We start from the raw sequence: 24,375 nt of genomic DNA on the forward strand, positions 1-24,375 counted from the left end.
ATAGTATATGCACAAGATTTTAATCACTACATAAATACACTCAGTTAATCTAGACCTAAGTCATTATCATTTATTCAGTCATGTTCAGTTTTTATTTAGCAGGTTGTCACAGACTGTAATTTTGTCACTGTTCTAAACAGATGTGAAATATGAGTCCCGAACATAGCTCATATTTATCAGGCTAAGTGCTGCATGAAAAATATTCTGCTTCCTGGTTGCATCTTTCTTTCACCTTTCATTCTGTCACCTTCATCATATATTTATGGATATAATCTATCTATTTGGATATTTACTTAAACTTGTATTTACAAATGACTGTAAACAGCCACAGTAACATGATAAAGCAATAAGCCACAACAAACTGTGGTTTACAGTGGTATTAGAAGAGCTAAGGGCTGTTGTTAGGCACGGAACAGAGCGAATAGAAAACAGCTACTGCATATACCTGGCAACGTTTCATAAAATAAACATGCAGCTACAAAAAATGTAGTAATTTATTGATAACAAATTATAATTCTTCCGCCAAGCAATTGAGTTCTTCAGCAGTGTTTAGCAGAATGGTTGCCAAGCAAAACACGGACACATGAAAATAGGTTGTGCAGTCCGATAGGTTGTAACATATTCTGATTTAATTACATCATTATTCACATGGTGAAGCTGATTGGTTTCTTTTCGCATCAGTTGGCAGTCAGTTTGCTGCTTAGCATTCAAATACTTGGCTAGTGCTTGCTGTAGCAGTTGCAGTGAGCTTCAGAAACCCTCCACTTCCCCAGCTCCACCTGCTACTGGGTGATTACATGTTTATTATACTCAATTATCTCATATTTCATCTCAAGCTCTTCACTGAACTTTTGAAATAAAAAAAGATAATATAAGAAAAAAGGTTGAGGTGGAAATGACTCATTAACCAAGAAACACTAATCATTTGTCAAAACTGATATCTTTTTTTTTTTTCACACAATAAATTATTATTATTTATTTATTTGTAACTATTTATTACAGATTTATTGTTTTCATTATTATTATTTTAGAATCTTTCTTTGTTCAAATGATAAGCATTTTAAAATATTACATACTGGATTGTCATAGTTTAAGACTGATGGTCTGAGTCTGAAACAAAGGAATGTAAATGGAAGGAATTTATGTATTTATTGCCTTACCCTTGTTCCAGACCCATTAAGTCAAATATAAATTATAGTACCATGTGCATTATATGGAAGCAAGTATAAATCAGTTCGTTTTAAATCAACATCCATTACTAAAAGGTTATTAACCTAATCTGATGTATTTTATGTGATGCATTCAGGTGTCAACCCTTGCTCCTCACATTTTTCTTTACAGGCCTAAATTTGCGTATCTAATATCGCTTCACCTTCCTCTAAAGATAGTGACGGGCTAGAAAGGCGCTTGGGTCCAGTTAAGCCGTACATCGATCAGACTTCAAGTAGAATTCCATCTAATGGCTTGAAACATGATCATACATAGAAAATACCAACATAAGATCTGTGACACATTGCCAAAAGCAGTTTTAGAGAATGAAAAGAGAGGACCAAGATTTCAGCTGAAGGTGAAAAATGATGATGCTAATGGTGCCGATCTGAGGGCACGCAAGTCTTCAACCCCATTATATTACCAGTACAAGGCTAATTCACCCTACCAGGCATACAAATTGAATGAGTAATTTTGTCCATAGAAGGAATTCACCTTCAAGCAAAACAAAAATAAACTAAAAAACCTAATTTATCTTCTAACTCGTACTATGGTTGTGCCGAGACTTAAGAAGGTTGCTTCTGCAGTTATGTTAAAGAACAGGGTGGTGAACTCATCTGGAAATGATTAATTAAACTTGCAAAGCACTGGGGGAATAGCATAGATAAAAGCTCTTTTGTACAATCAGGAACAGAATGAGTTTAATGAGGAGCCTTACAAAGATTGGACCTTTCTCCTCCATTGAGTTAATTATCCAATCAAATGAAGACGCCATCTACCACTTTCTTATACTCTTTTTCACCTTTTTTTTTTTACATGCATGAAAATTACTGAGCACCTGCTTACCACTAATTTAATAGACTTAATTACTATCTGTGTTTCTACTTAAAGCCAAAGCACAAGTGAAAAGGAATAAATTCAGTGGCATCAGGTGAATTTTGGGCATGGCATAAATTATCCAGAGCCCTCAAGCATTGTTTCCCAGTCCTGCTCCTGGAGTTCACCCAACTCTGCAGATTTTCCATGCCTCCCTAATCAAACACACCTGCTTCAACTCATTGACTCGTTAGCAGAGACACAAAGAGCTGAAATGGACTGGAAAACTGTCTCCGAGCAACACAGTAGAAGTGGTGTTTGTACATGAATTAGTGTGCTTGAACAAATCGGCTGAGTGAATGATTCAGTGACTCACTCGCATGTTTTAGTTATTTAAATTAATATTGTGTTAAACAAATCTATAGCAATGGGAGAAGTGAATCTTCTTGAAGCTCTGAATCAATTTAAATAATTGCTTTGTAAAATGATTCACTGTTTCAAAATATTCAGAACAGCTTTTTGCGCCTGCTGGCAAAAAAAAAAAAAAAACTGTGAGTGCAATGAAACCCAGCCCAAACATGTATAATGCCACCTTTTTCAAAACAACCGCAAATGTCTCCATGAAAGTGTAATCTATTAAATGTAATTTACAATTAAATACTAATATGAAGGTTCTGTTCAAATGTATTTTATTAATATGTAGTGTATGCTTTGTGTTTTATTAGGAACAGCATTCGGAAGCAATTAAGTATCATTATCCTTTTTGTATTATACATGCAGGACAATTCACTAAATTTATTCAATTATGAAAAATGAACCTACATTGAAAAACTGAAAAAGACTCATTCATGGATCAGACCAACGCCATCTACCGGCGAGCCCTTCGGAGCCTTACCGAGTAACGTAACAATTTTTTTGCTCATTTGCTGAAATCGCATTACTTGAACAGACTATATAACAAAGTAATGATTAAAGATTTTAATATATATTTATAAATCATTCACTATATCAAAATGCACAGTATTCTCTCCAACTGAATAACTTATTATTTTAAATAATGATAAAACTATAACACCATATGAGTCGTCATTTAAATGTGTGAATACTGAATTTCCCTAATGAGTATTCCACTACGCGCTCTCTCTCTCTCTCTCTCTGAATTTCCCTAATGAGTATTCCACTACGCGCTCTCTCTCTCTCTCTCTCTCTCTCTCTCTCTCGCTCGCGCGCGCGTCCCATCCTCTGTCACTAAAATTATCGAGCGGGATATTCTTCTGTTTTCACATCTGTATGCACAACCATCAAAGCAGACAGTAAATGAGAGCGCGCATGCACAAGGATCCCTCGACATTCATTTATTTGATCATACAGACAACCTGAACATCATGCAGGTAAGATAGCTGAGATGAATGCAAAGAAAATATTTTAATCTAGGCTATGTTAATAATCCATTATATGATCTCCAACTAAAATATGTAGTTGTTTTAGGGCTTATAAACAGAAATAACGCGTTCTGGTAAATGATTTTGAAACGCAGAGAACCTGATCTACTATCTATTTATCTTTCTGTGCCTTTCACTTAGAAATGTTTAGAAACTTGAATCCAGTCTGCGTTTTCTCAGATATAGGCAATTCTGTACGTTCGGGAATGGTTACAGAATTAGTAGCCTACCATGAATGAATTAATTATGAATTAAATATGCACAATATATAAAGTTTAACACACGTGCTTTAAATATGCATTGTGCATATTTAATTCTTCCTCTGCTTAAAATAACTTTTCTACACGCAAATGTTGGTTATCTGATAAACAGATAAGATTAGGCTGATCCCTGTTTTTAACTTTCTATTAACCTGCTTTCTAACATGGTCTTCAATCACACTTTCTAAGAATTTCTGAAGGCTGGTTATTCATACTACAAAGTGGAATCTAATGTGTGTGTGAGAGAGAGAGAGAGAGAGAGAGAGATTTAAAGTGTATTAAATTGTCTTGAGAGGAGCCCTAAGGCATTTTCATCTACAAAGTTTGTTGGATAGTGACTTTTATAACCAGTAATCTGATTATTATGTAACACTGTGCCTTCTTTAGACTACTTTAGAACAGCCTGTGTCAGGAATTTGAGATCATGCCCTTCATGTCCTTTGGCTAACGTAATATAAGATGTTTTGGAGGAAATAGGGTAAAGGGCCAGAAATAAATATTTCAATATCTGTACCAGATTACTAATGGTATTTCAGTTTGTTTCTTAGGCCAGTCAACATCAAAATGTAATGGAATTTTGGGAAATGTTATCCACGTTTTCTTTTAATATTTTACATTGTAACATTGCATATCTCCACCACACTGGTGATAGTAATAGTTGCATACACAAATACTCTCTTATCCACTTAAACACAGATGTGCCAGACATGAAAACAACATAGACACAGATGGCCTCTGACAACAGCAGTGATGGCTTATATAATCATCGGGGAAGGAACAATGTGTTCATATGTCTGTTTCTTGAGTCTGTCATTTTCGATTGACACTTTGATAGTTTAAAGCAGGGCTATTCAGTTCCATTCCTGGAGGGTCACAACTCAGAGAGTGTAGTTCCAACCCTAATTTAACACATCAGAACCATCCAATCAAGATTTTCAGAGTTACTTGACTATTGCATGGAGTTGTGTTTGATTAGGGTATCAAGGTTAGAATTAAATTCTGTGAGTTGTTGCCATCCAGGAATGGAAATGAATAGCCCTGATTTAAAGCATGCCCTCCTTTGAAGAATTTGAGTTAGCAGGGATATTTTTTTTTCTCTTGGTGTGGAATGTTGTGTAAAAATGAGAAACCCATGGATTGTTTACAGTTTGAAATAATTTTGTACTGTGTTATTTTTAAAAATCCAGGTGTACTGCACAAAAACATATTTTCGAAAATGAGTCAGATTTGTGTTTCCCATGTTTCTATTTTCACCTTTAGCCACTTATTATGAACATAACGGGGACGTCGTGGCCTAATGGTTAGAGAGTCGGACTCGTAATCGAAAGGTTGCGAGTTCGAGCCCCCGGCCTGCAGGAATTGTAGGTGGGGGGAGGGAACGTCCAGCGCTCTCTCCACCCTCAATACCACGACTGAGGTGCCCTTGAGCAAGGCACCGAACCCCCAACTGCTCCCCGGGCGCCGCAGCATGGCTGCCCACTGCTCCGGGTGTGTGTGTGGATTTGTTCACTACTCACTGCTGTGTGTGTGCACTTGGATGGGTTAAAGGCAGAGCACCAATTTCGAGTATGGGTCACCATACTTGACAATACGTCACGACGACTTTTTTTTTATTTAAAGCAAGTATTCTATTGCTGGAATTTCAAATATGACACTTGCATGACATAAGAAGTATACCATTGGCTCATCTTGGGAAACTCCATGGTATCCGTGTGTATTTGATCATTACACTTAACAGACAAAGAAAGATGAGGAAGGAAATTAGGTTCTTCTTTGGTTCCTGAAAAAATGAGATGCAGCTGGGGGGCTCTGTTTCTGAATTGATGCAATGTTGCCTCTCCATGCTGGCAGACTGATTTAAAATTCAAACACAACATAACTCAAAGTAGTATTTAATAATTCAGTGAACATTCTGTTAAATTTTAAATAGAAAAAAATCTTACTCTCTGGTCTCTGAGAATCTGTCACAAGAAACACCCAAAGTACAGCCCAAAGGCAACATCATTGGGCGGGCAGAGAACAAGAAGACTGATTGTCTGTCGGTGTTGGGATTTAGATTGTGAACATATGTGCCCTCATGGAATCATGGCATATGAGCCATGATTCCAAACTTGCAAATATGAATAAATTTTTTGGACTAATGTGCTATGTGTTTATTTGTTAAAACAGAAGCCTTGGTTTAATGAAGATGTTCGCTCCCTCCTCAAAACATGAGATGCTGCTTTCAGGGGTAACAAATTGAGGGTAAAGCATTGAGGGAAGCCAGGAAACAACCATGCTGCTGGGGTAAAATAAGCCAAGGTCACATATACCCAAAGATCCAGGAACACCTGGAGAACCACCACCTGATGACCAGATGCTTTCTGTCACAGCAGCTGAAGTATTAAAATGACTCTGTAGATAGTCCCCTGCCGGATGCTGAAAGGATGCTTGACCCGGCCAACTGTTGTCCTTACAGACATCTTTAACATCTTACTAGCACAATCTGTGGTGCCGGTGTGCTTCAAAACTGCCACATTATCCCTATGCCAAAGAAACCATAAATAACCTGCCTTAATGTCTGTCACTCTGTAGCACTCATACCCATCGCCATGAAATTGGACATTGGACCCCTTACAGTTTGCTTACAGACACAGCCACTTCATGTCATCCTGGCCCTCTCACACTTGCAGTACAAAGGCACTTGTCAAAATGGAGATCACTGACTTGAGCTCAGCTTTCAACACCATTATACAAACACACTCTGCAACTGGACCATGGATGTCTTGACTGACAGATCTAAGGCAGTAGGAGTCTATAAGAATAGATTGCACTCTTTCACTCTAAATGCTGGTGCCCCTTAGGGCTGTGTTCTCAGACACTTACTGTTTGTGTTACTTACTTATGGCTGTGTTGCCCAGCATCAGAACAACCACATCGTAAAGTTTGCTGGTGACACAACAGTTGTGGGCATACAAAACAACATGACAGTTTATAGAGAGAATGTGATAGACCTTAAAGTGTTGATGCCGTGACACAATCTCTTAACTCACAATAATCCATCTCCACCTACACATCAATGAGTACGTTTACATGGACAGCAATATTCTGATTTTAACACAATTAAGACAATACTCTGATTAAGAATCTACCATGTAAACAGATTTTTGAATACCTTAATCTGGCTAAAGTCATACTCAAAGTAAACATAAATCGAATTAAGACACGTGGAGTATTCCTATTTTAGTTGCATTATTGAAGTGCAGTATAGACGTGGAGACACCTTAATCACACTATTACGGTCGTGTAGGACTTTTTTGCTGAATCATTTCAGATAGTGTTGCTCTGAAGTCTACTCAGCTAGTGTCACTCTATATACAGTAATCTGCTCAGATAGTGCTGCTCTAGAATAATTTCAGATAGTGTTGCTCTGAAGTCTGCTCAGTGTCACTCTATAATACAGTGGCTGAGAGAGCTCAATGCAATGCAACTTCAGAAAACACATGCAAATAGAAAATGCACCAGGAAAATCAAGAAAACATCTTCATCAATTTGACAGCAGGTGCTGCAAATGCTCACAACACAACCAAATAAAGAAACGCACTGCAAATCCTCACAACACAACCAAATAAAGAATTATATTTTGTTTCTTTGTTTGGTTGTGTTGTGAGGATTTGCAGTGCGTTTCTTTATTTGGTTGTGTTGTGAGCATTTGCAGCGCATGTGTTGTCAAACTGATGAAGTTGTTTTCTTAATTTGCAGCTGTTTTTTATTTGCAGTGCGTTTCTTTGTTTGGTTGTGTTGTGAGCATTTGCAGCGCGTGCGTTGTAAAATTGACAAAGTTGTTTTCTTAATTTGCAGGTGTTTTTTCTATTTGCAGCGCGTTGAGCTCTCTATCGACCACCATACTATAAACTGTTCAGATAGTGCAGCTCTGGAATAATTTCAGATAGTGCTGCTCTGAAGTTGGCTCAGCTAGTGTTATTCTATAATCTGTTTGGTTAATGCTGCTCTAGAATAAACTAGGATAACACTGCTCGGGAGTTTTATCAGCCAGTGTTGCTTTAAATTCTTTTTTCTATAGTGCTGCACTAGAATAATTTCAGATAGCACAGTTCTGAAGTCTGCTCAGTGTTGCTCTATAATCTTTTCAGATGCTCTTAAATGACCAGAGCTGTTAAGCTTTTACTCAACTTGTGTTGGTTCTCAAGCCTACTCAATTTGTACTGCACTTGTTTCAACTCAGGTACCATTTTGACCACTTTGTATGAAATGTGCTATATAAATAAACTTGTCTTGCCTTGGTCAGGTGCTCTAGTGGGATTTTTTGTTTAGTCACATTGCTGTGTATTCACTCAACCCAAAAGCAGTTGATGTATAGAAAATTCACTCTGGTAGGGGTCAAGACAAAGGGACTGATCTGATTAAAGGTTATGAAGTTGTGGCAAGAAAGTCAGCAATAAATCTGCAGCCTTTATAAGCTAGAAAAAAACCCACCAAAATCACTTGTATATCATGCTGCTCTGTTTTCACCTGTACCAGTGCAGTGCCACTGACGCAGCTACCCTGTTATTCCTGTGGGGATATCAAGTTGAAGGTGCCATATGTGGTTGTTTGGGACAGGTTGAGCAGTCACAGTGGTCAAGCCAGAGATTAATTGGAGCCTGCTATGTTGACATTGCTTACCGTACATGATACACTCCGCTGACTCACTTTAGTCATGTCAATAATGCAGCAGGTGTCAAGGTCTGCAGGTGACAACATGACAGTCCAGCACAAATACACACATGCCCACATGACACTGAGCATTGTTATTAACCAAATCAGAGTAAAACACAAAAATACAGTGAGAAAAGAAACAGTCTTGCCCTCTGCAATGAATTTGCTAGCGTGATTATGTAATACTCCCCACTGCCTGTCAGGGCAGATGTGTAGTAAAGCAAATTAGTGCTTGTAGGTATTTACAACTCTTAAGTGCTTAAATTCTTTGCATTTTTGGAGAATTAAAAATGTACTTTGTAGTTCTTTCAATGAGTAATACAAATTCTCTTTCATGGCAATATTTAACACATACCAGCCCTGAAAAAATGGCACTGGCCCCTGATGTTTTATTGATGCTGTTTTTAAGGAGGTTGAATAATTTAGCAATGCTCTGAATGTTCAGAGCAAAGCTTACTGTCTTTTCATATTCAAATAAGAACAAGAAAAAAAGTGAGGGCCCTCACAGGATTCCTCACACCATTCAAGGTGAACAATACATTGCACACGAAAGCGAATTCTCACACGTGTGCATTTCCATGAGGACAAGTGCATTTTTGAAGGAACGTTTAATATTTTTCTTTAAAGCTGCAATTCCTTAGACACCTTCCTCCCTCTTACTTTTATAGTTTTTCTCTGTATCACTTTTAGCATGTCTCTCACCTAACTCATCTTTGATGTGTTTGTCATTTCTGTTGCTGATGGTGGAACCGTCTGTGGGTGACTGGGGAGTGTTGTAATGTGGCGAGTTGCACTGCCATCAGTTTACCAATTAAAAATGAACTACAGGGGTAAAATCCCCACAACCATCCTGATGCGATAATGGGGAATTGTTGTAGGAATCTGTGTAAAATATCAGGATTAAGTTGATGCTGTTTCAGGTAAGAAAGAAAAATGTTACAACTGGTTCATAATTTGATTCATGATCATGGTAAATTATAGGTTTTATCAGAAACATCAGCTTCTCCTTGATTTGATATGTATCTATGTTTTAATAAACTAAAAATAACATTTTTATAATAGACAGTGATGGTTGTAATAGCAGCACATTCAAAGAGATGGTTTTCTGTGCGACCACCTTGACTTGCTTTTGAGATCTGGGCTCTTTTAATGTGTTTTCTCATTGTCTTTGTCCTCCAGGCAGATGGACAGAAGGGTGTCGATGGAGGTCTGCTGCATGATGCCAACGGTCGGGACGGGGACCCCAGTGGGCAGATGGAGAGTGACGGGAAGTGGCAGAAGCCGTGCATCTCCCGCAAGTCCCTCATGAAATGCTGTCTGGTCAAATGGATCATCGCCAGTGCAGCGCCCCAGGGCTCAAGTAAAAACCTAGAAAATGTTTTGAACGCTATGTGCCAGCCTTGATCCAGATGGAGGAGGGGAGGCAACAAATTAGAGAGGAGAGGTTTAAAATAGCATTCATAAAACTGTATATAGGCCTTTTAGAAATATATGGTAGGCCTATAGTACTTGCTTCTGCTATCATATTTTAACTGACATGACCACAGGTAAAATGGCTTTGTGGTTCCATTTATGTGCACTGAGCTCATATGTAACATTATTCAAATCAAGACATGGCTTGAAAGTAGCATATGCTTTATGCTACTTTATGCTTCTATTCAGTGGTGAACAAAATGCCACTCCGAGCAACCCTGAAATGAGAAAAAAACAGACTCCTTGATCCATTCAAAATCACACAATTCCACGCTAGCTTCTGGTTGTGCTATTAACACAAGCAAGTGATACAAACCGTGAAATGTCCCCCAGCTGTTTTATTCTATATCATCCCTCTTGGACCAGTCGTATTACTTTGAATATACAGTATACTGTATATGAATTTTATTGGTCGAGCAGCATTCCAAGAGCGCTGATATAAGAGTCTAATACGGTTTTGCATTTGTCCTTTTTTATTTATTTATTTATTATCTTATTTTTTATTTACTGTCATTAATGGTGGGGGGTTTTTTTGTCATGCAATGATTCATTTAAAAATGTTTTGAATTGATTTAAACCAAATAAATTCTGCTATGATTGTCATTGACAAAATGTTATAAAACTTGCACACATTACAGGTTATTTAGTTTTCTTTTCTGAAAAAAAAAAATTACATTAATCACAAGTAATTTCATTTATTTCAGTATTCAATTTATAGGTTTAATAAGTTCAATGGAAAAACTTCTTTATTTTAATATATTTAAAAAATGTAGTTTATTACTGTGATGGCGAAGCAGAATTTTCAGCATATTCTGGTCTTCAGTGTCACATGATCCTTCAGAAATCATTCTAATATACTGATTTGCTACTTAAGAAACATTTACTATTATTATCAATGTTTAAAAACTGAGTAATATTTTTGTGGAAACCATGATGCATTTTTATAAGATGAACAGTTCTTGAAATTAGAAATCATTATAAACATCTATATTGTCATTTTTAGTTATTTAATGCATGCTTGCTGAATAAAAGCGTTGATTTAGACACTCAACCGGATGTCATGTTTTCTTCTTCTTACAGCATCGCTCTCTCCCTCCTCATCTATTTTTGCTTTCATCCTCTTTCACTGATCCTCCCCCTTCTGCCCCTCTCCCAGTTTCAATATTGTAGTTAATTATCTTTCTGTAATATCAACATACATTTTAGTCCCTGGTATATGCAGGGTTTGTGCTGTATTTAATATGTAACCTGTGTCAAACCGCTCAGGGAGCGTGTGAGGCGGGAGCGTGTGTATGAGCTGCAACATCCATGGTAAATAATTGACAAAGCACCTCTGTGTGTGCAGACAGTGAGTAATGTAGCATGTATGAGTGCCTACATCTGCAGGGCTGAGACCCCAGTTCACTTTCATCCCTCCATCCCATCAGCATTTCTTGTAGCCTGTTACAGTGTCATCTAGTTTCTTTTTCTCTATTCAGACAAGCCATTGGCCCCTGCTTGGACTCTTTATCAAAAAAATCAACAGATGTCATTTCTACAGTCTGTTTAAGTGCATTTAACATAGGCAATATGTTTTGTAAATTGATATTAAGAGCAAATTACATTTCTTGTTCATTTTTTAGAGGCTCCCTGGACCAGTGACCAAAATAACATATTGCTGAATCAGATGCAAAATATGATACTGCTTCACCTCTTGAAACAAACCATCTGGGACTCCAGACAGCCTCAAAAAGTTGTACTATGTGCAAGTGAAATGAACTGTGACTGGAGGTTGTTAAAATCAGGTTGTTTTCAAATTACATTGTCATTACTTAAGCCTCTAAATGCTTTTTTAAATGCTTTTTATGAGGACAGCATTTAGGAAGGCACAGGATTACGCGCAGTGAGGAGCTCTACTTCTCATTTGATGTAATCCACTAAATCCAATAAATTAAACAAGCACAATTATTTTCCATTTAAATGCTATGACATGGATAATAAAAAAAAAATTTAATTAGCGGTTGAACCTAGAGGCTACCCGTTTAGGTTACACTAATATTACATCATTTGAAATATTCATTCTGATTGGTTAGTTTTTACTCAAGAAAGTCCATATTATATACTTCTAAGAAGAACACTACCTGATTTTCTAGAAAAAAATAAGAGAGTTTGTTTGAAGAATGCACAAACATGAAGTTGCGATTGCAGAGGTGGCAAAAATTCAGAATAGATCAGAGAAAGAAACCAGGACAGAATCCCAAGTAGTCAAAGTCCAGCTGAACTCCTTCTGTACTTTGTAGTGTGAGCCCAACAGATGGCAGTGTGCCTTTGAAGATGGCAAAGATGGAGAGACTTCACGAATACAATTACCTTCGGCTGTGGGTGTAGTGAAATGCCATATAATCTAGTGTAACGTTTTTTTTTTTGTTCCTAGTGAAAATTCAACTTCTTTACATGATCATGTCAGGAGTTGAACAAAATTAAGTGTCATATACCTTACCAGGTTTGTCTTCAGAATAATAAGAAAATTGATCGTTTTATTCAGTGAGGATTTATTAAATTGATCAAACGTGACAGTAAAGACATATATAATGAAAAGATTTGTGTTTCTAATAAATGCTGTTCTTTTGAACTTTCTATTCATCAGTTAATCCTGAAAAAAAAAATGTATCATGGTTTTCACAAAAATATTAACATTGATAACAATAAGAAATGTTTCTGAAGCATCAAATCATAATCTTAGATAGAAAAATGTATTATGAAAGATAAACTGTGTAGTTTTGAATTTCATCAGGTTAATGTTGTGCAGGTGGAAATGTTGCTGAGATCTTTGATTGTTAGTGGGTCTGTTGGTACAGACAACTTGGATAGTAGGCTGTTGAAATTATCAGCTGGACTTATTTCTAAACCAATCTGTCACATTTTCAACAGATGTTTGATTAATGGTGTGTGTCCTATGCTTTGGAAGGAGGGCGAGATAATTCCTTTACCCAAAGACACAAAATCAACATTCTGTGGTCCAAATAGTAGGCCTATTAGCATTTTGCCTATTTTAAGTAAATTGTTGGAAAGGATTGTATTTGAGCAAGTGCAAGATTACTTTTCTAACAATGATTTGATTACGAAGTTTCAGCATGCTTATAGGTCTGGCCATTCCACCTGCACTGCAATGACACAAATGTCGGACAGCTGGCTAACATCAATTGATAATTCAATGCTAGTGGGTACACTATTACTGGACTTCAGTGCTGCTTTCGATGTGATCGACCATGAAATTTTGATTTCTAAACTTATTAGTTATGGTTTTACTTCCTCTGTAATCAAGTGGTTTAAGAGCTATTTGTCGGAGAGGTCGCAAAGAGTTTATTTTAATGGTGCATTATCTTGTAGCAAGTCCCTGGATTGTGGTGTCCCCCAAGGAAGCTGCCTTGGACCTTTGTTATTTTCAATTTTTACAAATGATATGCCATATACACTCAGTAAGGCTACATTGACTATGTTTGCCGATGATTCTACTCTTTATTATGCAGCCCCTACATGTTCAGAGCTTAATCAGGTTCTGTCTTGTGAGATCAGCAAATTGTATAACTGGATTAAAACAAATAAACTTGTTCTAAATATATCAAAAACAACGAGTATAATATTTGGGTCTAAGTATAGATTATCTGATAATCCTAAAATTAATATACAAGTAAATGGTCAAAATATACAACAAGTGAAAAAGGTGAAGCTTCTTGGACTTTGGCTTGATTGCACATTGTCATGGTCTGATGGATAGAATGGGTAGAGCTGTTGCAGTAACCCGTAAATGTGCACGGTTTCTAAATTCACAGTTGTTTTGTCGTGTTGTTTGTACATTGGTTTTATGTCATTTGGATTACTGTTCTGTTGTATGGTCTGCTGCATCAAACAGTCTTTTGAAAAAATTACAGGTGGCTCAAAACAAGGCCGCAAGACTGGTTCTTGGTTGTTCTTCTAGGACTAGTGTTGCAGAGATGCATGAACGTCTTGCGTGGCTGATGGTCAAGCATAGACTATCTGCTAATATGTTAGTATATTTTCATAGAATTATTAACACTCAGACTCCTAAATTTTTTTATGATAAAATAATTTACTGCTCAAATATGCATTCACATTACACAAGAGGGGCGAATAGTCAACAGATTTCTTTACCCCTACCTAAGTCTGACTCTATGAAAAGGACTGTGTTTTATAGGTCAATTGTGTTTTGGAACAATCTTCCAGTTGTTTTTCGTGAAATCAAGGGAAAAACTGCTTTTAAAAAGAGACTAAAATTGTATTTGTTCTCAACATCATAATATCATTTGGATTGGTTGAGTGAGGTTGTGTCGTGTGCTATGTTGCTTTTCCTTATTATATTATTATTTTAATAGGTATTTTCAGTATTGTTACTCTTTATTGTACTTTTATGTGAATAAATATGTGATATATTTGGGAGTAATTGTGAATGTAACTATTGTGTTTTGTATGTATTGTCTGGACCCCAGGAAGACTAGCTGTCGTCTTGGCGTCAGCTAATGGGGATCCTTTTTAATAAAATAAAAAATAAAAATAAATCTTAGAGTGATTTCTGAAGGATCGTGTGACACTGAAAACTGGAGTAATGATGCTGAAAATTCAGCTGTGCATGACACATATTACATTTCAAAATGGCTTAAAATAGAAAACAGTTATTTTACATTGTAATAATATTTCACAAAAATACTTTATATTTTACAATATCACAATATTGTTGTTTTACTATACTTATTGTTTTTGATCAAATAAATTCAAACTTAGTGAGACTCAAAAACAAAGAAACATTCTTACTGAACCTACATTTTTTAATTGTGTGTGTGTGTACTGTTATTAGAAATATTACATTTCTAATATTTCTAGTTTCCTATTTATCCCTCGGCAGTGAGACTTGTGTAGGTGCAACAGTCCAATATGATGTAATATGCAGGCATTTCTTAATCAATGTAGGAAATGTGATTTATTAATGCAATATTACTTGAAAACCACAGAGAAATGCTGAGAATAATTATCGGATAACTGTAGAATTCATGAAGTAATCTCGATGTTCCCATTGAGATGTTTTTCCTTAATAACAATCTGTTTCTGTATGGCTTTGGTTTTATTCGAGTCAAATTAATATGTAAATACTTCTCATATACCATAATGCTCATATACTCATAATGTTTGATGTATCATACTCGTAGACTGTAATGCTGTTTCAGCAACAAGGCCATTAAATTAAGAGCTGCGCTGAGTTTTAATCACTTATATGGAGACACTCTCCTGAGATAATAGTCACCCTCATGCATACTATAAATCTATAATGCATCGCCTATGAAAAACATGCACAGCAGTTTCCAAATTACATAAAATGCTTCATGGTTGCATGTTATATTATATATCACCTTTCAAACTTTTGGGGTGTCAGTATTTATTTCTTTGTATCAGAATTTCCACAAAGATATTAAGCAGCACAACTATAATAAAAAATATGCCCTGAGTACCAAATCAGCATATTAGAATGATTTCTGAAAGATCATGTGACACTGAAGACTGGAGTAATGATGCTGAAAATGTACCTTTGCAATGAATAAATTACATCTTAAAATGTATTAAAATAGAAAACCTTTATTTTATAGCATAATAATATTTCACAATGTTGCTGTTTTTGTTTCGAATAAATGCAGGTTTGAGCATAAGAGACTTTCAAATGCTTTTAGTGTCACACAAATGATTTTTTTCCTGATGTTTTATGGCAGTCCTTGTGCTTTTCTTGCATAAATGTCAAAGAATTCTTGTTTGTTTTGTAACTTCATGCAGATGGAGATTTAAGAGGAAGTTGAGAAAGTTTTGAAGTTAATTTCTGGCAGGCCCCAAGGCCCATGTCCTCTCCTCGTATTGATTTTCCCCAGACTCTCTGATGCCTTTGCCCAGTTTAAACTCATGCATTAATAAGTGCAAACTCATCAGCAGTCATCTTTCCTCTCCCGCACTCAGGCCTTTGATGGGTAAAGTTTTTCATGTTATCAGTGATTATTAGTATATCTTCCTTCAAAATTCTGATGCACTATTCTCTTATGAATATAAACTAGGGCTTCCAGTTGATTCAAATGAATTGCATTATACAGTGATTAATTCATTGAATTAATAAAAATTCAATATTTGCTGAAAAAAACTACCAAATTATCACTCAAAAAAATATGAGTAGGCAAAATATCGGCTTTAGAGATCAAACCATTGTTTGTTTGTTTTTCCCCTGTATAGTTAAATTAAAATATATCGCTGGCTTACATACCTCAGCAGTGCATTTCACAATCAGTCTGTCTGAGGTGGGCTTTTGCATCTCACTGCATATGTCACATTTTTTAAGAAGTTGCATCAGCTTCACAACATTCAAAGTTCCCTCTGCTCCTCAGTATGAACAGGCACGAGCTAGGCTTCGTGGATCTAGACAGCTGATGAGAAAAGAGAGCAGAAAAGTATTGATAAGATTTTCACATTATTTTTACATACGGAAGAGCCCCATAAAATAGTCATAATGTTCTTCCTCTAATGCATAAACACTTAAAAGCATGTTTGTGAGTGAAGTAGACTGAAGAGTGAAGTAGAAGTAGAGCATGTTTGTAGAGTGAGTAGAGGCACTAATGTCATGATTCGTTATGGATGTTTTAATATTTATTGTACAGTAGATGCTGAGGATAGACATTATTAGGCAAGTTTAATTTTAGATGGTCTAGCCAGTTCACCAATAGTCTGATGATTGTGACGTACTGTCATATTAAATAATTGAAATATATATATATATATATATATTTTATTAACTTACCACATTTCATTTAGCCTATCTTTTTAATTTTTTTAAATGATTTATTTTTATATACAAGTTATTTATTTTTTACATTTTACTGTATACCTATTTGCATTTTTATATTATATATTTTTATTAGCTTTTATTTATTAACATACCGCATTTTATGTACTTTTATTTTTTACTGTCTATTTATTTTTAATAAATTAATTTTTATTTTTTGTCTTTAAATTATTCACATTTGAAATATTTTCTAGATTTTTATTTGCTTTATATTTCACTAGACGTCTCCACTTTAGATAAACCATTACAACTTCATAAGAACTTTAATTAAGCCTTTAACAAATAATTTTAGATGGAGCTTTTGAGGCACTTGATTCTGTGGTCAGATATTATTTTGTAATGACAGCTAAACACTTGGTTTCTTACTAAATTGCTTCATGCAAGGTTTCCTATATATCTGTACTAGCATCATGTATCTCATATTACTGCATGGTCTTTTTCTTCTCACATAATAAAATAAGTTGAACTGAAATCAATATTTCATATCGCTTTATCACATTTCATTTATTTATTTGGCAAGTAGCCATGTAATAAGTGGGATAATGTAGAGTCAGCCTGTCATTATCACAAAAGAAACCCCTTTTACAGAGATACAAGACCCCTCTTGTATGTCCAGCTATATTAATAAAGTCTGTAGTTTTGTATCATGCAAGTAAATGAATGACGCACCAGTTCAACTGCATCTAAACATACATTATGGCTGGCTCATCATTGTGCATTATTGCTAAAGAGATGAAGAGGGAAGAGGGAGTGTCTGAGTCTAGAGATCAGACTCTTTCAGTGCTCCATAAGGAATATATAGGCTGAGGAGGACCATGACGCACTAGTCTGTGGAGACCAAAGCTGAAGGAGGTTTCCGTATGCTTGATGTTGTTATAGAGATACATGGATGAGGATGTGAAGGAATTTCTAACTTAGTGACTTTATTTTATTTTTTTATTTATTTGAAAGGATCCGTAGTGCCGGCGTTACTCTATGGTTTACATTTGTGGTTTGTTTATAGCTTAATGCATCAGGAATTCAGAATTGTTACGGGAATGGAATTTATCAAACATGTTGCTCCAGAAACATTGATGAGATGAGTTGCTTTTCCTAAAATTGTACATTTGAAATCTAGCATGACCTCTTGACCTTTTCAAATTTTCTTAAAGGAATAGCTTATCGCAGTTAGCACTCGTTGCAATGGCTATTCAGGGCATGGAGCTGTTTGCAGTTGCTGTAGTGATTCTTCTGTTTGCAATGGTGCTCAAACAGTTTGGCATCACGGAGCCACTGTCGCTGGACGGTAAGAATAAACGTATGGTTTTGATGTTGGCCCTAGTTTACTGTAAAACGGGTACTGTAAAAGCTGGTTATACCTTATCTCAAAGGCTGCATCAAAATACAGTAATATTGGAGGATATTATTACAATTTTAAATAAGTGAATGATATTTGAATATATCTTTTAAAATGTAATTTATTTCTGTGATGGCGAAGCTGAATTTTCAGCATCATTCCTCTAGTCCTCAGTGCCACATGATCTTTCAGAAATTATTCTAATATGCTGATTTCCTGCTCAAATAACGTTTTTTATAACCTTAGTATTTTTAGGATTCTTTGATAAATATAAAGTTCAAAGCAATAGCATTTTTTGAAATAGAAATCTTTTTGAGATTTAGACTAAATGTGTCTATTTGCACTATATGAACAGTTGTGCACTGGTCAGGTAACTTAAAATGTGCTGCATGTGGAAGCCAATCTAAATGAACTGAAAAATCCAAAAAGAACAAGGTGGTAACAACTGCATGTTCATAATATGAGGAAATACATTCATTTAATGTTATGCAGTTGTAGTACGGTCCAACTAATGTGTTGTTTTTCCATTGCTTCCTCTTTATTCCCCTCTTATTTCTATATTCTCTAAATCTCTTCCCTTCCCTTTTTATGTTCTCGTATGCCTCATAGATGGTGAGTAAATGTCAACTAGATCAGCACTTCTCAACTGGTTGCAAGGCATTATTAAGGTTGTTGAAAGTAAAACAATGCTAAATGCAAACAAACAAACTTATTTCAGCAAATTAATTTGTCATTTGATAGAAGCCAAATTAGGCAGATTCCAACATTACATATAAGATTCTATTACATGGCCCAATTCTCAGGAACCATGACCAAAACTACTCAAATAAAAGAAAATACTACATTAAATAAAATTAATGTAGTTAAGCAAATCACACAACTGCTGTTTGTGTTCGATTGAAAATATTTTCTTATTCAGCTTATGTCATGTTAATAATATTTTATATTGTTTGGGCCTGTCCAGTTTAAATTGGCTTTGTCATATAGTTGTGTGGTTAATTGTACTGAATGTGCACTTGTAGTGTACTTCAAATCTTAAAATAGACTTTCAAAAATACTGCTTGCACTTAATATAATATTAATGAAATAAAAGGCCTCTTCTGTAATTTAATTTAATTTCAAATAAGTTAATATATCATTATATCATTACAAATTTGTAATTACAAATATATTTAATGTTTCTATAGAATTACATTAAAGTATAATTTAGTTTACTACAAATGCTTGTCGGTACAGTACACATTAACCATTTCAAAGACAATAGAAGTAATTATAAAATTACTTATAAATATTTAAGTCCTACTCAGTTGTGTCAAAAAGCATTTTAAATTGCATTTGCATTAACATCTAATATGCAATTAAATGTCCAAAAACATTACATTCAGTAAGTTTAGGTCTTTTTTTACAAGGGTGACAGATTTCAATGGTTCATTTAAGGACATTTTTGTATGTTAACCAATTTTGGTGCTTGCTGTTGGGTCACCACTTGACGTCCAATTAAAATTCTGGGCCCTGAAGCAAAACCAGTGGAGAATCACTGATATCGATCTGTCCTGGTCTCCCGTTCCACCCCGTCTGTCTCCCCAACAGCTCCTCTTCTGTGGTTTATTCAGTGTCTATTTTTGTCTTCCTCTTTTCACCCCAAATATGTGGCTGTCCTTTCACCTGCACTCCATGCTTTATCTGTTTCCTTCTTTACTGTCCTGTCCTTAGTGCAGCCCAACTGATATCAGTCACTCCCCTCCCCTCTCCTGTCCTCCTCATCCTCATGCTCTCTCTCTGACAGACAGTGCTGACAGTGATCTGGAGTTAGCTATGGTGCGGCATCAGCCGGAGGGCCTGGAGCAACTCCAGGCTCAGACCAAGTTCACTAGGAAGGAGCTGCAGTCGCTCTACAGAGGCTTCAAAAACGTAAGACTTCATAAGAATGTGAAATTGTCACAAGTTTAAGTTTCCTTCTTATGTTAGATTAGGTTCTTAGGTCCATATTATGTTTCTCAATAGGAGTGTCCCAGCGGATTGGTGGATGAGGAGACGTTTAAATCAATCTATTCCCAGTTCTTCCCTCAAGGAGGTAGAGTGATTATCACATTTACAACTCTAATTTGGTGGCGCTTGATTAGTGTGGATATAATCTTGGTTCAAGCACATTATAGTAGTGAGACGTGCCAGGCATCTACAGGAGAATTTATGTAATATTGCTTTAAGGGAATAGCAATCATTAAAATTTGCTCAATAAGTATTTTTCAAACATTCTTATTAATGCATATATAATTTTTATATTTTTTTATGATTTTTTATAATAAAAACAAATTAAAACTAAAATTGTTTTACATGGTTTAAATAGTTTTAGATGAGTCAGTGGAGATGAATTTATATATATAAATATATATATATATGTATTACTCAGCATTTTTGTTTATTTTAGTTTTTTAAATACATTTTATATATATATATATATATATATATATATATATTCATTTAAATTAATATTAAAATTAAAAATTCATTTAAATATTAATAAAATATATATATATTTTTTTACATTATGATATATACACACACACACATACATACACATATATGCATATATATATATATATATATATATATATATATATATATATATATATATATTCAAATCCATCAAAATGTAAGTACATATATATGATTCCTTATATTATATATTACTTATTACTATTTTATAATTACTTTTATTTAACTTATTTATTTAGTTAGTTTTTTTATGACTTCACCTTTATTATAAAATCTGTAAAAGTCATAGTAAAGAAAAAGTGTGTCCAATTTTTTGTCTGGTAGGTAGGTTATAAAATCCTAATATTGAGAATCTTAAAAAAAAGTTAAGAATCAGTAAGAATAATTTCTTTTTTCCAGATGCAACCACATACGCACATTTCCTTTTCAATGCTTTTGACATGGACCGAAATGGTTCTATACGTTTTGAGGTAAGGAACATTATTCAAAAATGTAACAAACCACTTGCAAAAATTGTTATTTGAAAGATTGCAGCTCAATATTATATTACTATATTCAACTCATGTCTATATTCATGTAAATCAGAAGATTAACAATAATATCTGCCTACTAGATTTGAATTACATCAGAGGAACAAAAAAGAGGTTAATTACTACTGTTATTTTTACACCTCCATCACTGGGTTCATTATCAACAGAACATAAGTGTTAGTCCAACTGACAATCCCAAGTGAGAATATTACATTTAGTTTTGTTTTCTAATCAACTGTAATATGTGTGTTTTGGCAGGACTTTGTAATTGGCCTGTCTATTCTGCTTCGAGGTTCTGTGACAGAGAAACTGAGGTGGGCCTTTAACCTGTATGATATTAATAAAGACGGCTACATCACCAAAGAGGTACAAAACACCAGTGTCAACAAACTGACATCGTCTCATTAGTACACATATTTGGCATTGTTACCACAATTAACATTCACTTTCTTCAGGAAATGCTGGCTATCATGAAGTCCATCTATGACATGATGGGCAGGTATACCTTTCCTTGTGTAAACGACGATGCTGCATTTGAACACGTGGAGAAATTCTTCCAGGTAACAAACTTTTAACAGTCCCATGGAAATTATTATTTCAGCCTGCCATGATCATCTCTGATCTCTGTACACACCTTTGTTTCAGAAAATGGACCGAAACAGAGATGGTGTTGTGACCATAGATGAATTCATAGAGACCTGTCAGAAGGTAGGCCAGATTAAAAGAGCTCATGTCATAAGAAATCAAACTTTTCTGTATGTTTTGACATGAAAAATTCATTTTTCAGCTAATATGAAAATATACTGTAACTCAAAACTTCCTCTGGGAAGTTTATCAAAAATGAAGCTACAAAAACAACTAATTCGGAAATACTTTAGAAATAGTTAACACAGGACCAGCAAAAATTTCAATTTTATTTTATAACAGGATGGAAAATGGGCGTGAAATATTACATTCTGAATAGTTTTGGCACAAAAATCTGAACTAGCATCATACATAAGTGGATATATATGATTTGACACCTTAATCTTGTTTTCATGTTCCTCTCTATGCATAATAATAACAACAACAATAATAATTATTATTATTATTAATATTATTATTATATAAAACCATGCCACTTGGTTTGATAGTTGAATATTATTATTATTATTATCAGGGTACAAAAAACCTTGGTTTTGAAATAACAACAAAAACAATAACAATTATAATTTATTATTATTATTATTATTATTGTTGTTGTTGTTGTTGTTGTTATATAAAAGCATGCCACTTGGTTTGATAATGGAATACTACTATTATTATTATTATTATCAGGATACAAAAATCTTAACAACGACAACAATTATTATTATTATTATTATTATTATTATTATTATTATTATTATTATACAAAAGCATGCAACATGGTTTGGTAGTTATTATATCTTTGAATAATTGTTTGATAGTTTGATATTTAATTAAATTTATTAAAAATCAAGCTACAAAAAAACTTGGGTTTGAAATATCAACAATAATTATAAAAATAGCTATTATTATTATTATTGTTGTTATTATGAAAAAGCATGCCACATGGTTTGGTAGTTAAATATTGTTATAACTTTGAATAATAGTTTAGAATAATGTAGAATAATAGCTACAAATAACGGGTTTAAAATAACAACACAATTAATTATAATAATAGCTGTTGTTATTATTATTATTATTATCCAAAAGCATGCCACTTGGTTTGACAGTTAAATATAATTAGATCTTTGAATAATATTTTGATATTATTTAATGAAATTTAAAATCAAGCTGTTAACCTATAATTGTATATCAACAATGCCAGTTTGGAACTATATGAAAAGTAGGTGTGAACACATTATAAATCAGCTTGACTCATGAATATTAATTAGTGACATTTGCCAGTAGAAAATAAACAGAAATAAACAGCCTGGTTGATAAGACAATGTGAAATGGTCATGAAAAAAAGTTGTTTTGGCACAAAAATCTTGACTCACAATATACAGACAGTGCAAAAAATGACCCCTTTAAATCCTCTTGTTTTGATGTCATGTCTAGAAGTATCTGGGGTTGTTCGCCATGCATAGACAGAAGCATCAGAGTTAAATGTCAACACTGGACTGATTTATGTTGATATGAAGGCCCTCACTTGTCAGCATGTGACAGCCAGACATTTTCTAAACTCTGTCTAACGTGAAGCTGTCAGCAACAATCTGCATCTGACGCTTTTCCTGCCTCTGCTGTTTTATTAGGACGAGAACATTATGAGCTCCATGCAGCTGTTTGAGAATGTCATCTAGAGCGCAGCATGAAGTGCAGAATGATCCTGGCTATTTTTCCACATCGACTCTCTGCATCATTCCATTAGTCCTCAAGCGCTCCACAGGGACTCCCTAGAAACACTTGAGTTTTGTACGTAGGCCTTGCACATCATTTGTAGCATGTGAATGAATATTTTGATTGATTGCATTGAATGCTTTAACAAAAGGATGTGGGTCGTCTGCGAGCGTCTCAATTTAATCTTCAGCATTCAAGACAGGTTGTAAATGCTCATTTGTATATATGTAGATATATCTGTGCTCTTAAACTAATTTCTGTCTAGATAAATGAATTTTTGCATGTTTGCCTGATATTTGTCATCATCTTTTTTTTTTACAAAGAAATAAAGGCATCTGTGAATGACTCCATAATGTGCATTTGTCGGTATATATGGGATTCTGTAAAAAAAAAAATATTTATTATTTCACATATTTTAATAAGTTATGCAAAATTCAAACAAAAAGTTAAGTTTAAAAGTTCAACAGAGTGACTGTTTTTCTATGTTGAATCAGTATTAAGTAAGAGAGAGAAGCAACTTAGCATGAATCCAGTAGCAATCTATTTTACCTACTAATAGCCAACTATTTTTAGTAAATAATAAAATATTTATTAATGATATTATTCATCTCTATTATTTATTAATTTGGAAGAATAGCTTAAATTCCTCCATATATTTTCCATGACAAAAAAGGGAACAGATAAAAAAGTAATTAAATTTGCATTTTAACATAGAGTGGCATAAACATTACATGTTTGTATTAGATAGACTGATATTATTCATCTTACAAAATTAAATGTGGATTATTGTTAATTGCTATGTAACCAAGAGATCATGAATCAATTTATAATTATATTAGCATCCACAAGGTGGCGATGCTGTGCTCAAACCTGCTCATTACCAGAGAAACAGATGAAAGTTTAA

General features: G+C 34.5%; 1 protein-coding gene across 1 annotated transcript; it reads left to right on the forward strand.

Annotated features, from left to right (window-relative positions):
* The first annotated feature begins 3,307 nt into the window (after positions 1 to 3,307).
* kcnip3b (Kv channel interacting protein 3b, calsenilin) lies at positions 3,308 to 23,820 on the forward strand. The gene is made up of 9 exons (XM_079410413.1): positions 3,308 to 3,416; positions 9,605 to 9,785; positions 19,889 to 20,013; positions 20,107 to 20,176; positions 20,998 to 21,068; positions 21,387 to 21,494; positions 21,584 to 21,688; positions 21,774 to 21,836; positions 23,387 to 23,820. The coding sequence occupies exons 1-9, from the start codon at positions 3,411 to 3,413 to the stop codon at positions 23,432 to 23,434; spliced, it is 777 nt and encodes a 258-aa protein (XP_079266539.1). The 5' UTR covers positions 3,308 to 3,410; the 3' UTR covers positions 23,435 to 23,820.
* Positions 23,821 to 24,375: the final 555 nt, after the last annotated feature.

This window comes from Barbus barbus (assembly GCF_936440315.1).
Source record: "Barbus barbus genome assembly, chromosome: 47".
Classification (NCBI taxonomy): domain Eukaryota; kingdom Metazoa; phylum Chordata; class Actinopteri; order Cypriniformes; family Cyprinidae; genus Barbus; species Barbus barbus.

Bases quoted from the DNA above. Each gene is read 5' to 3' on its own strand.
- kcnip3b (XM_079410413.1), top strand. The intron at 21,689-21,773 runs GTAACAAACTTT...CCTTTGTTTCAG, and splicing joins ACGTGGAGAAATTCTTCCAG to AAAATGGACCGAAACAGAGA. The intron at 21,837-23,386 runs GTAGGCCAGATT...CTGTTTTATTAG, and splicing joins TCATAGAGACCTGTCAGAAG to GACGAGAACATTATGAGCTC.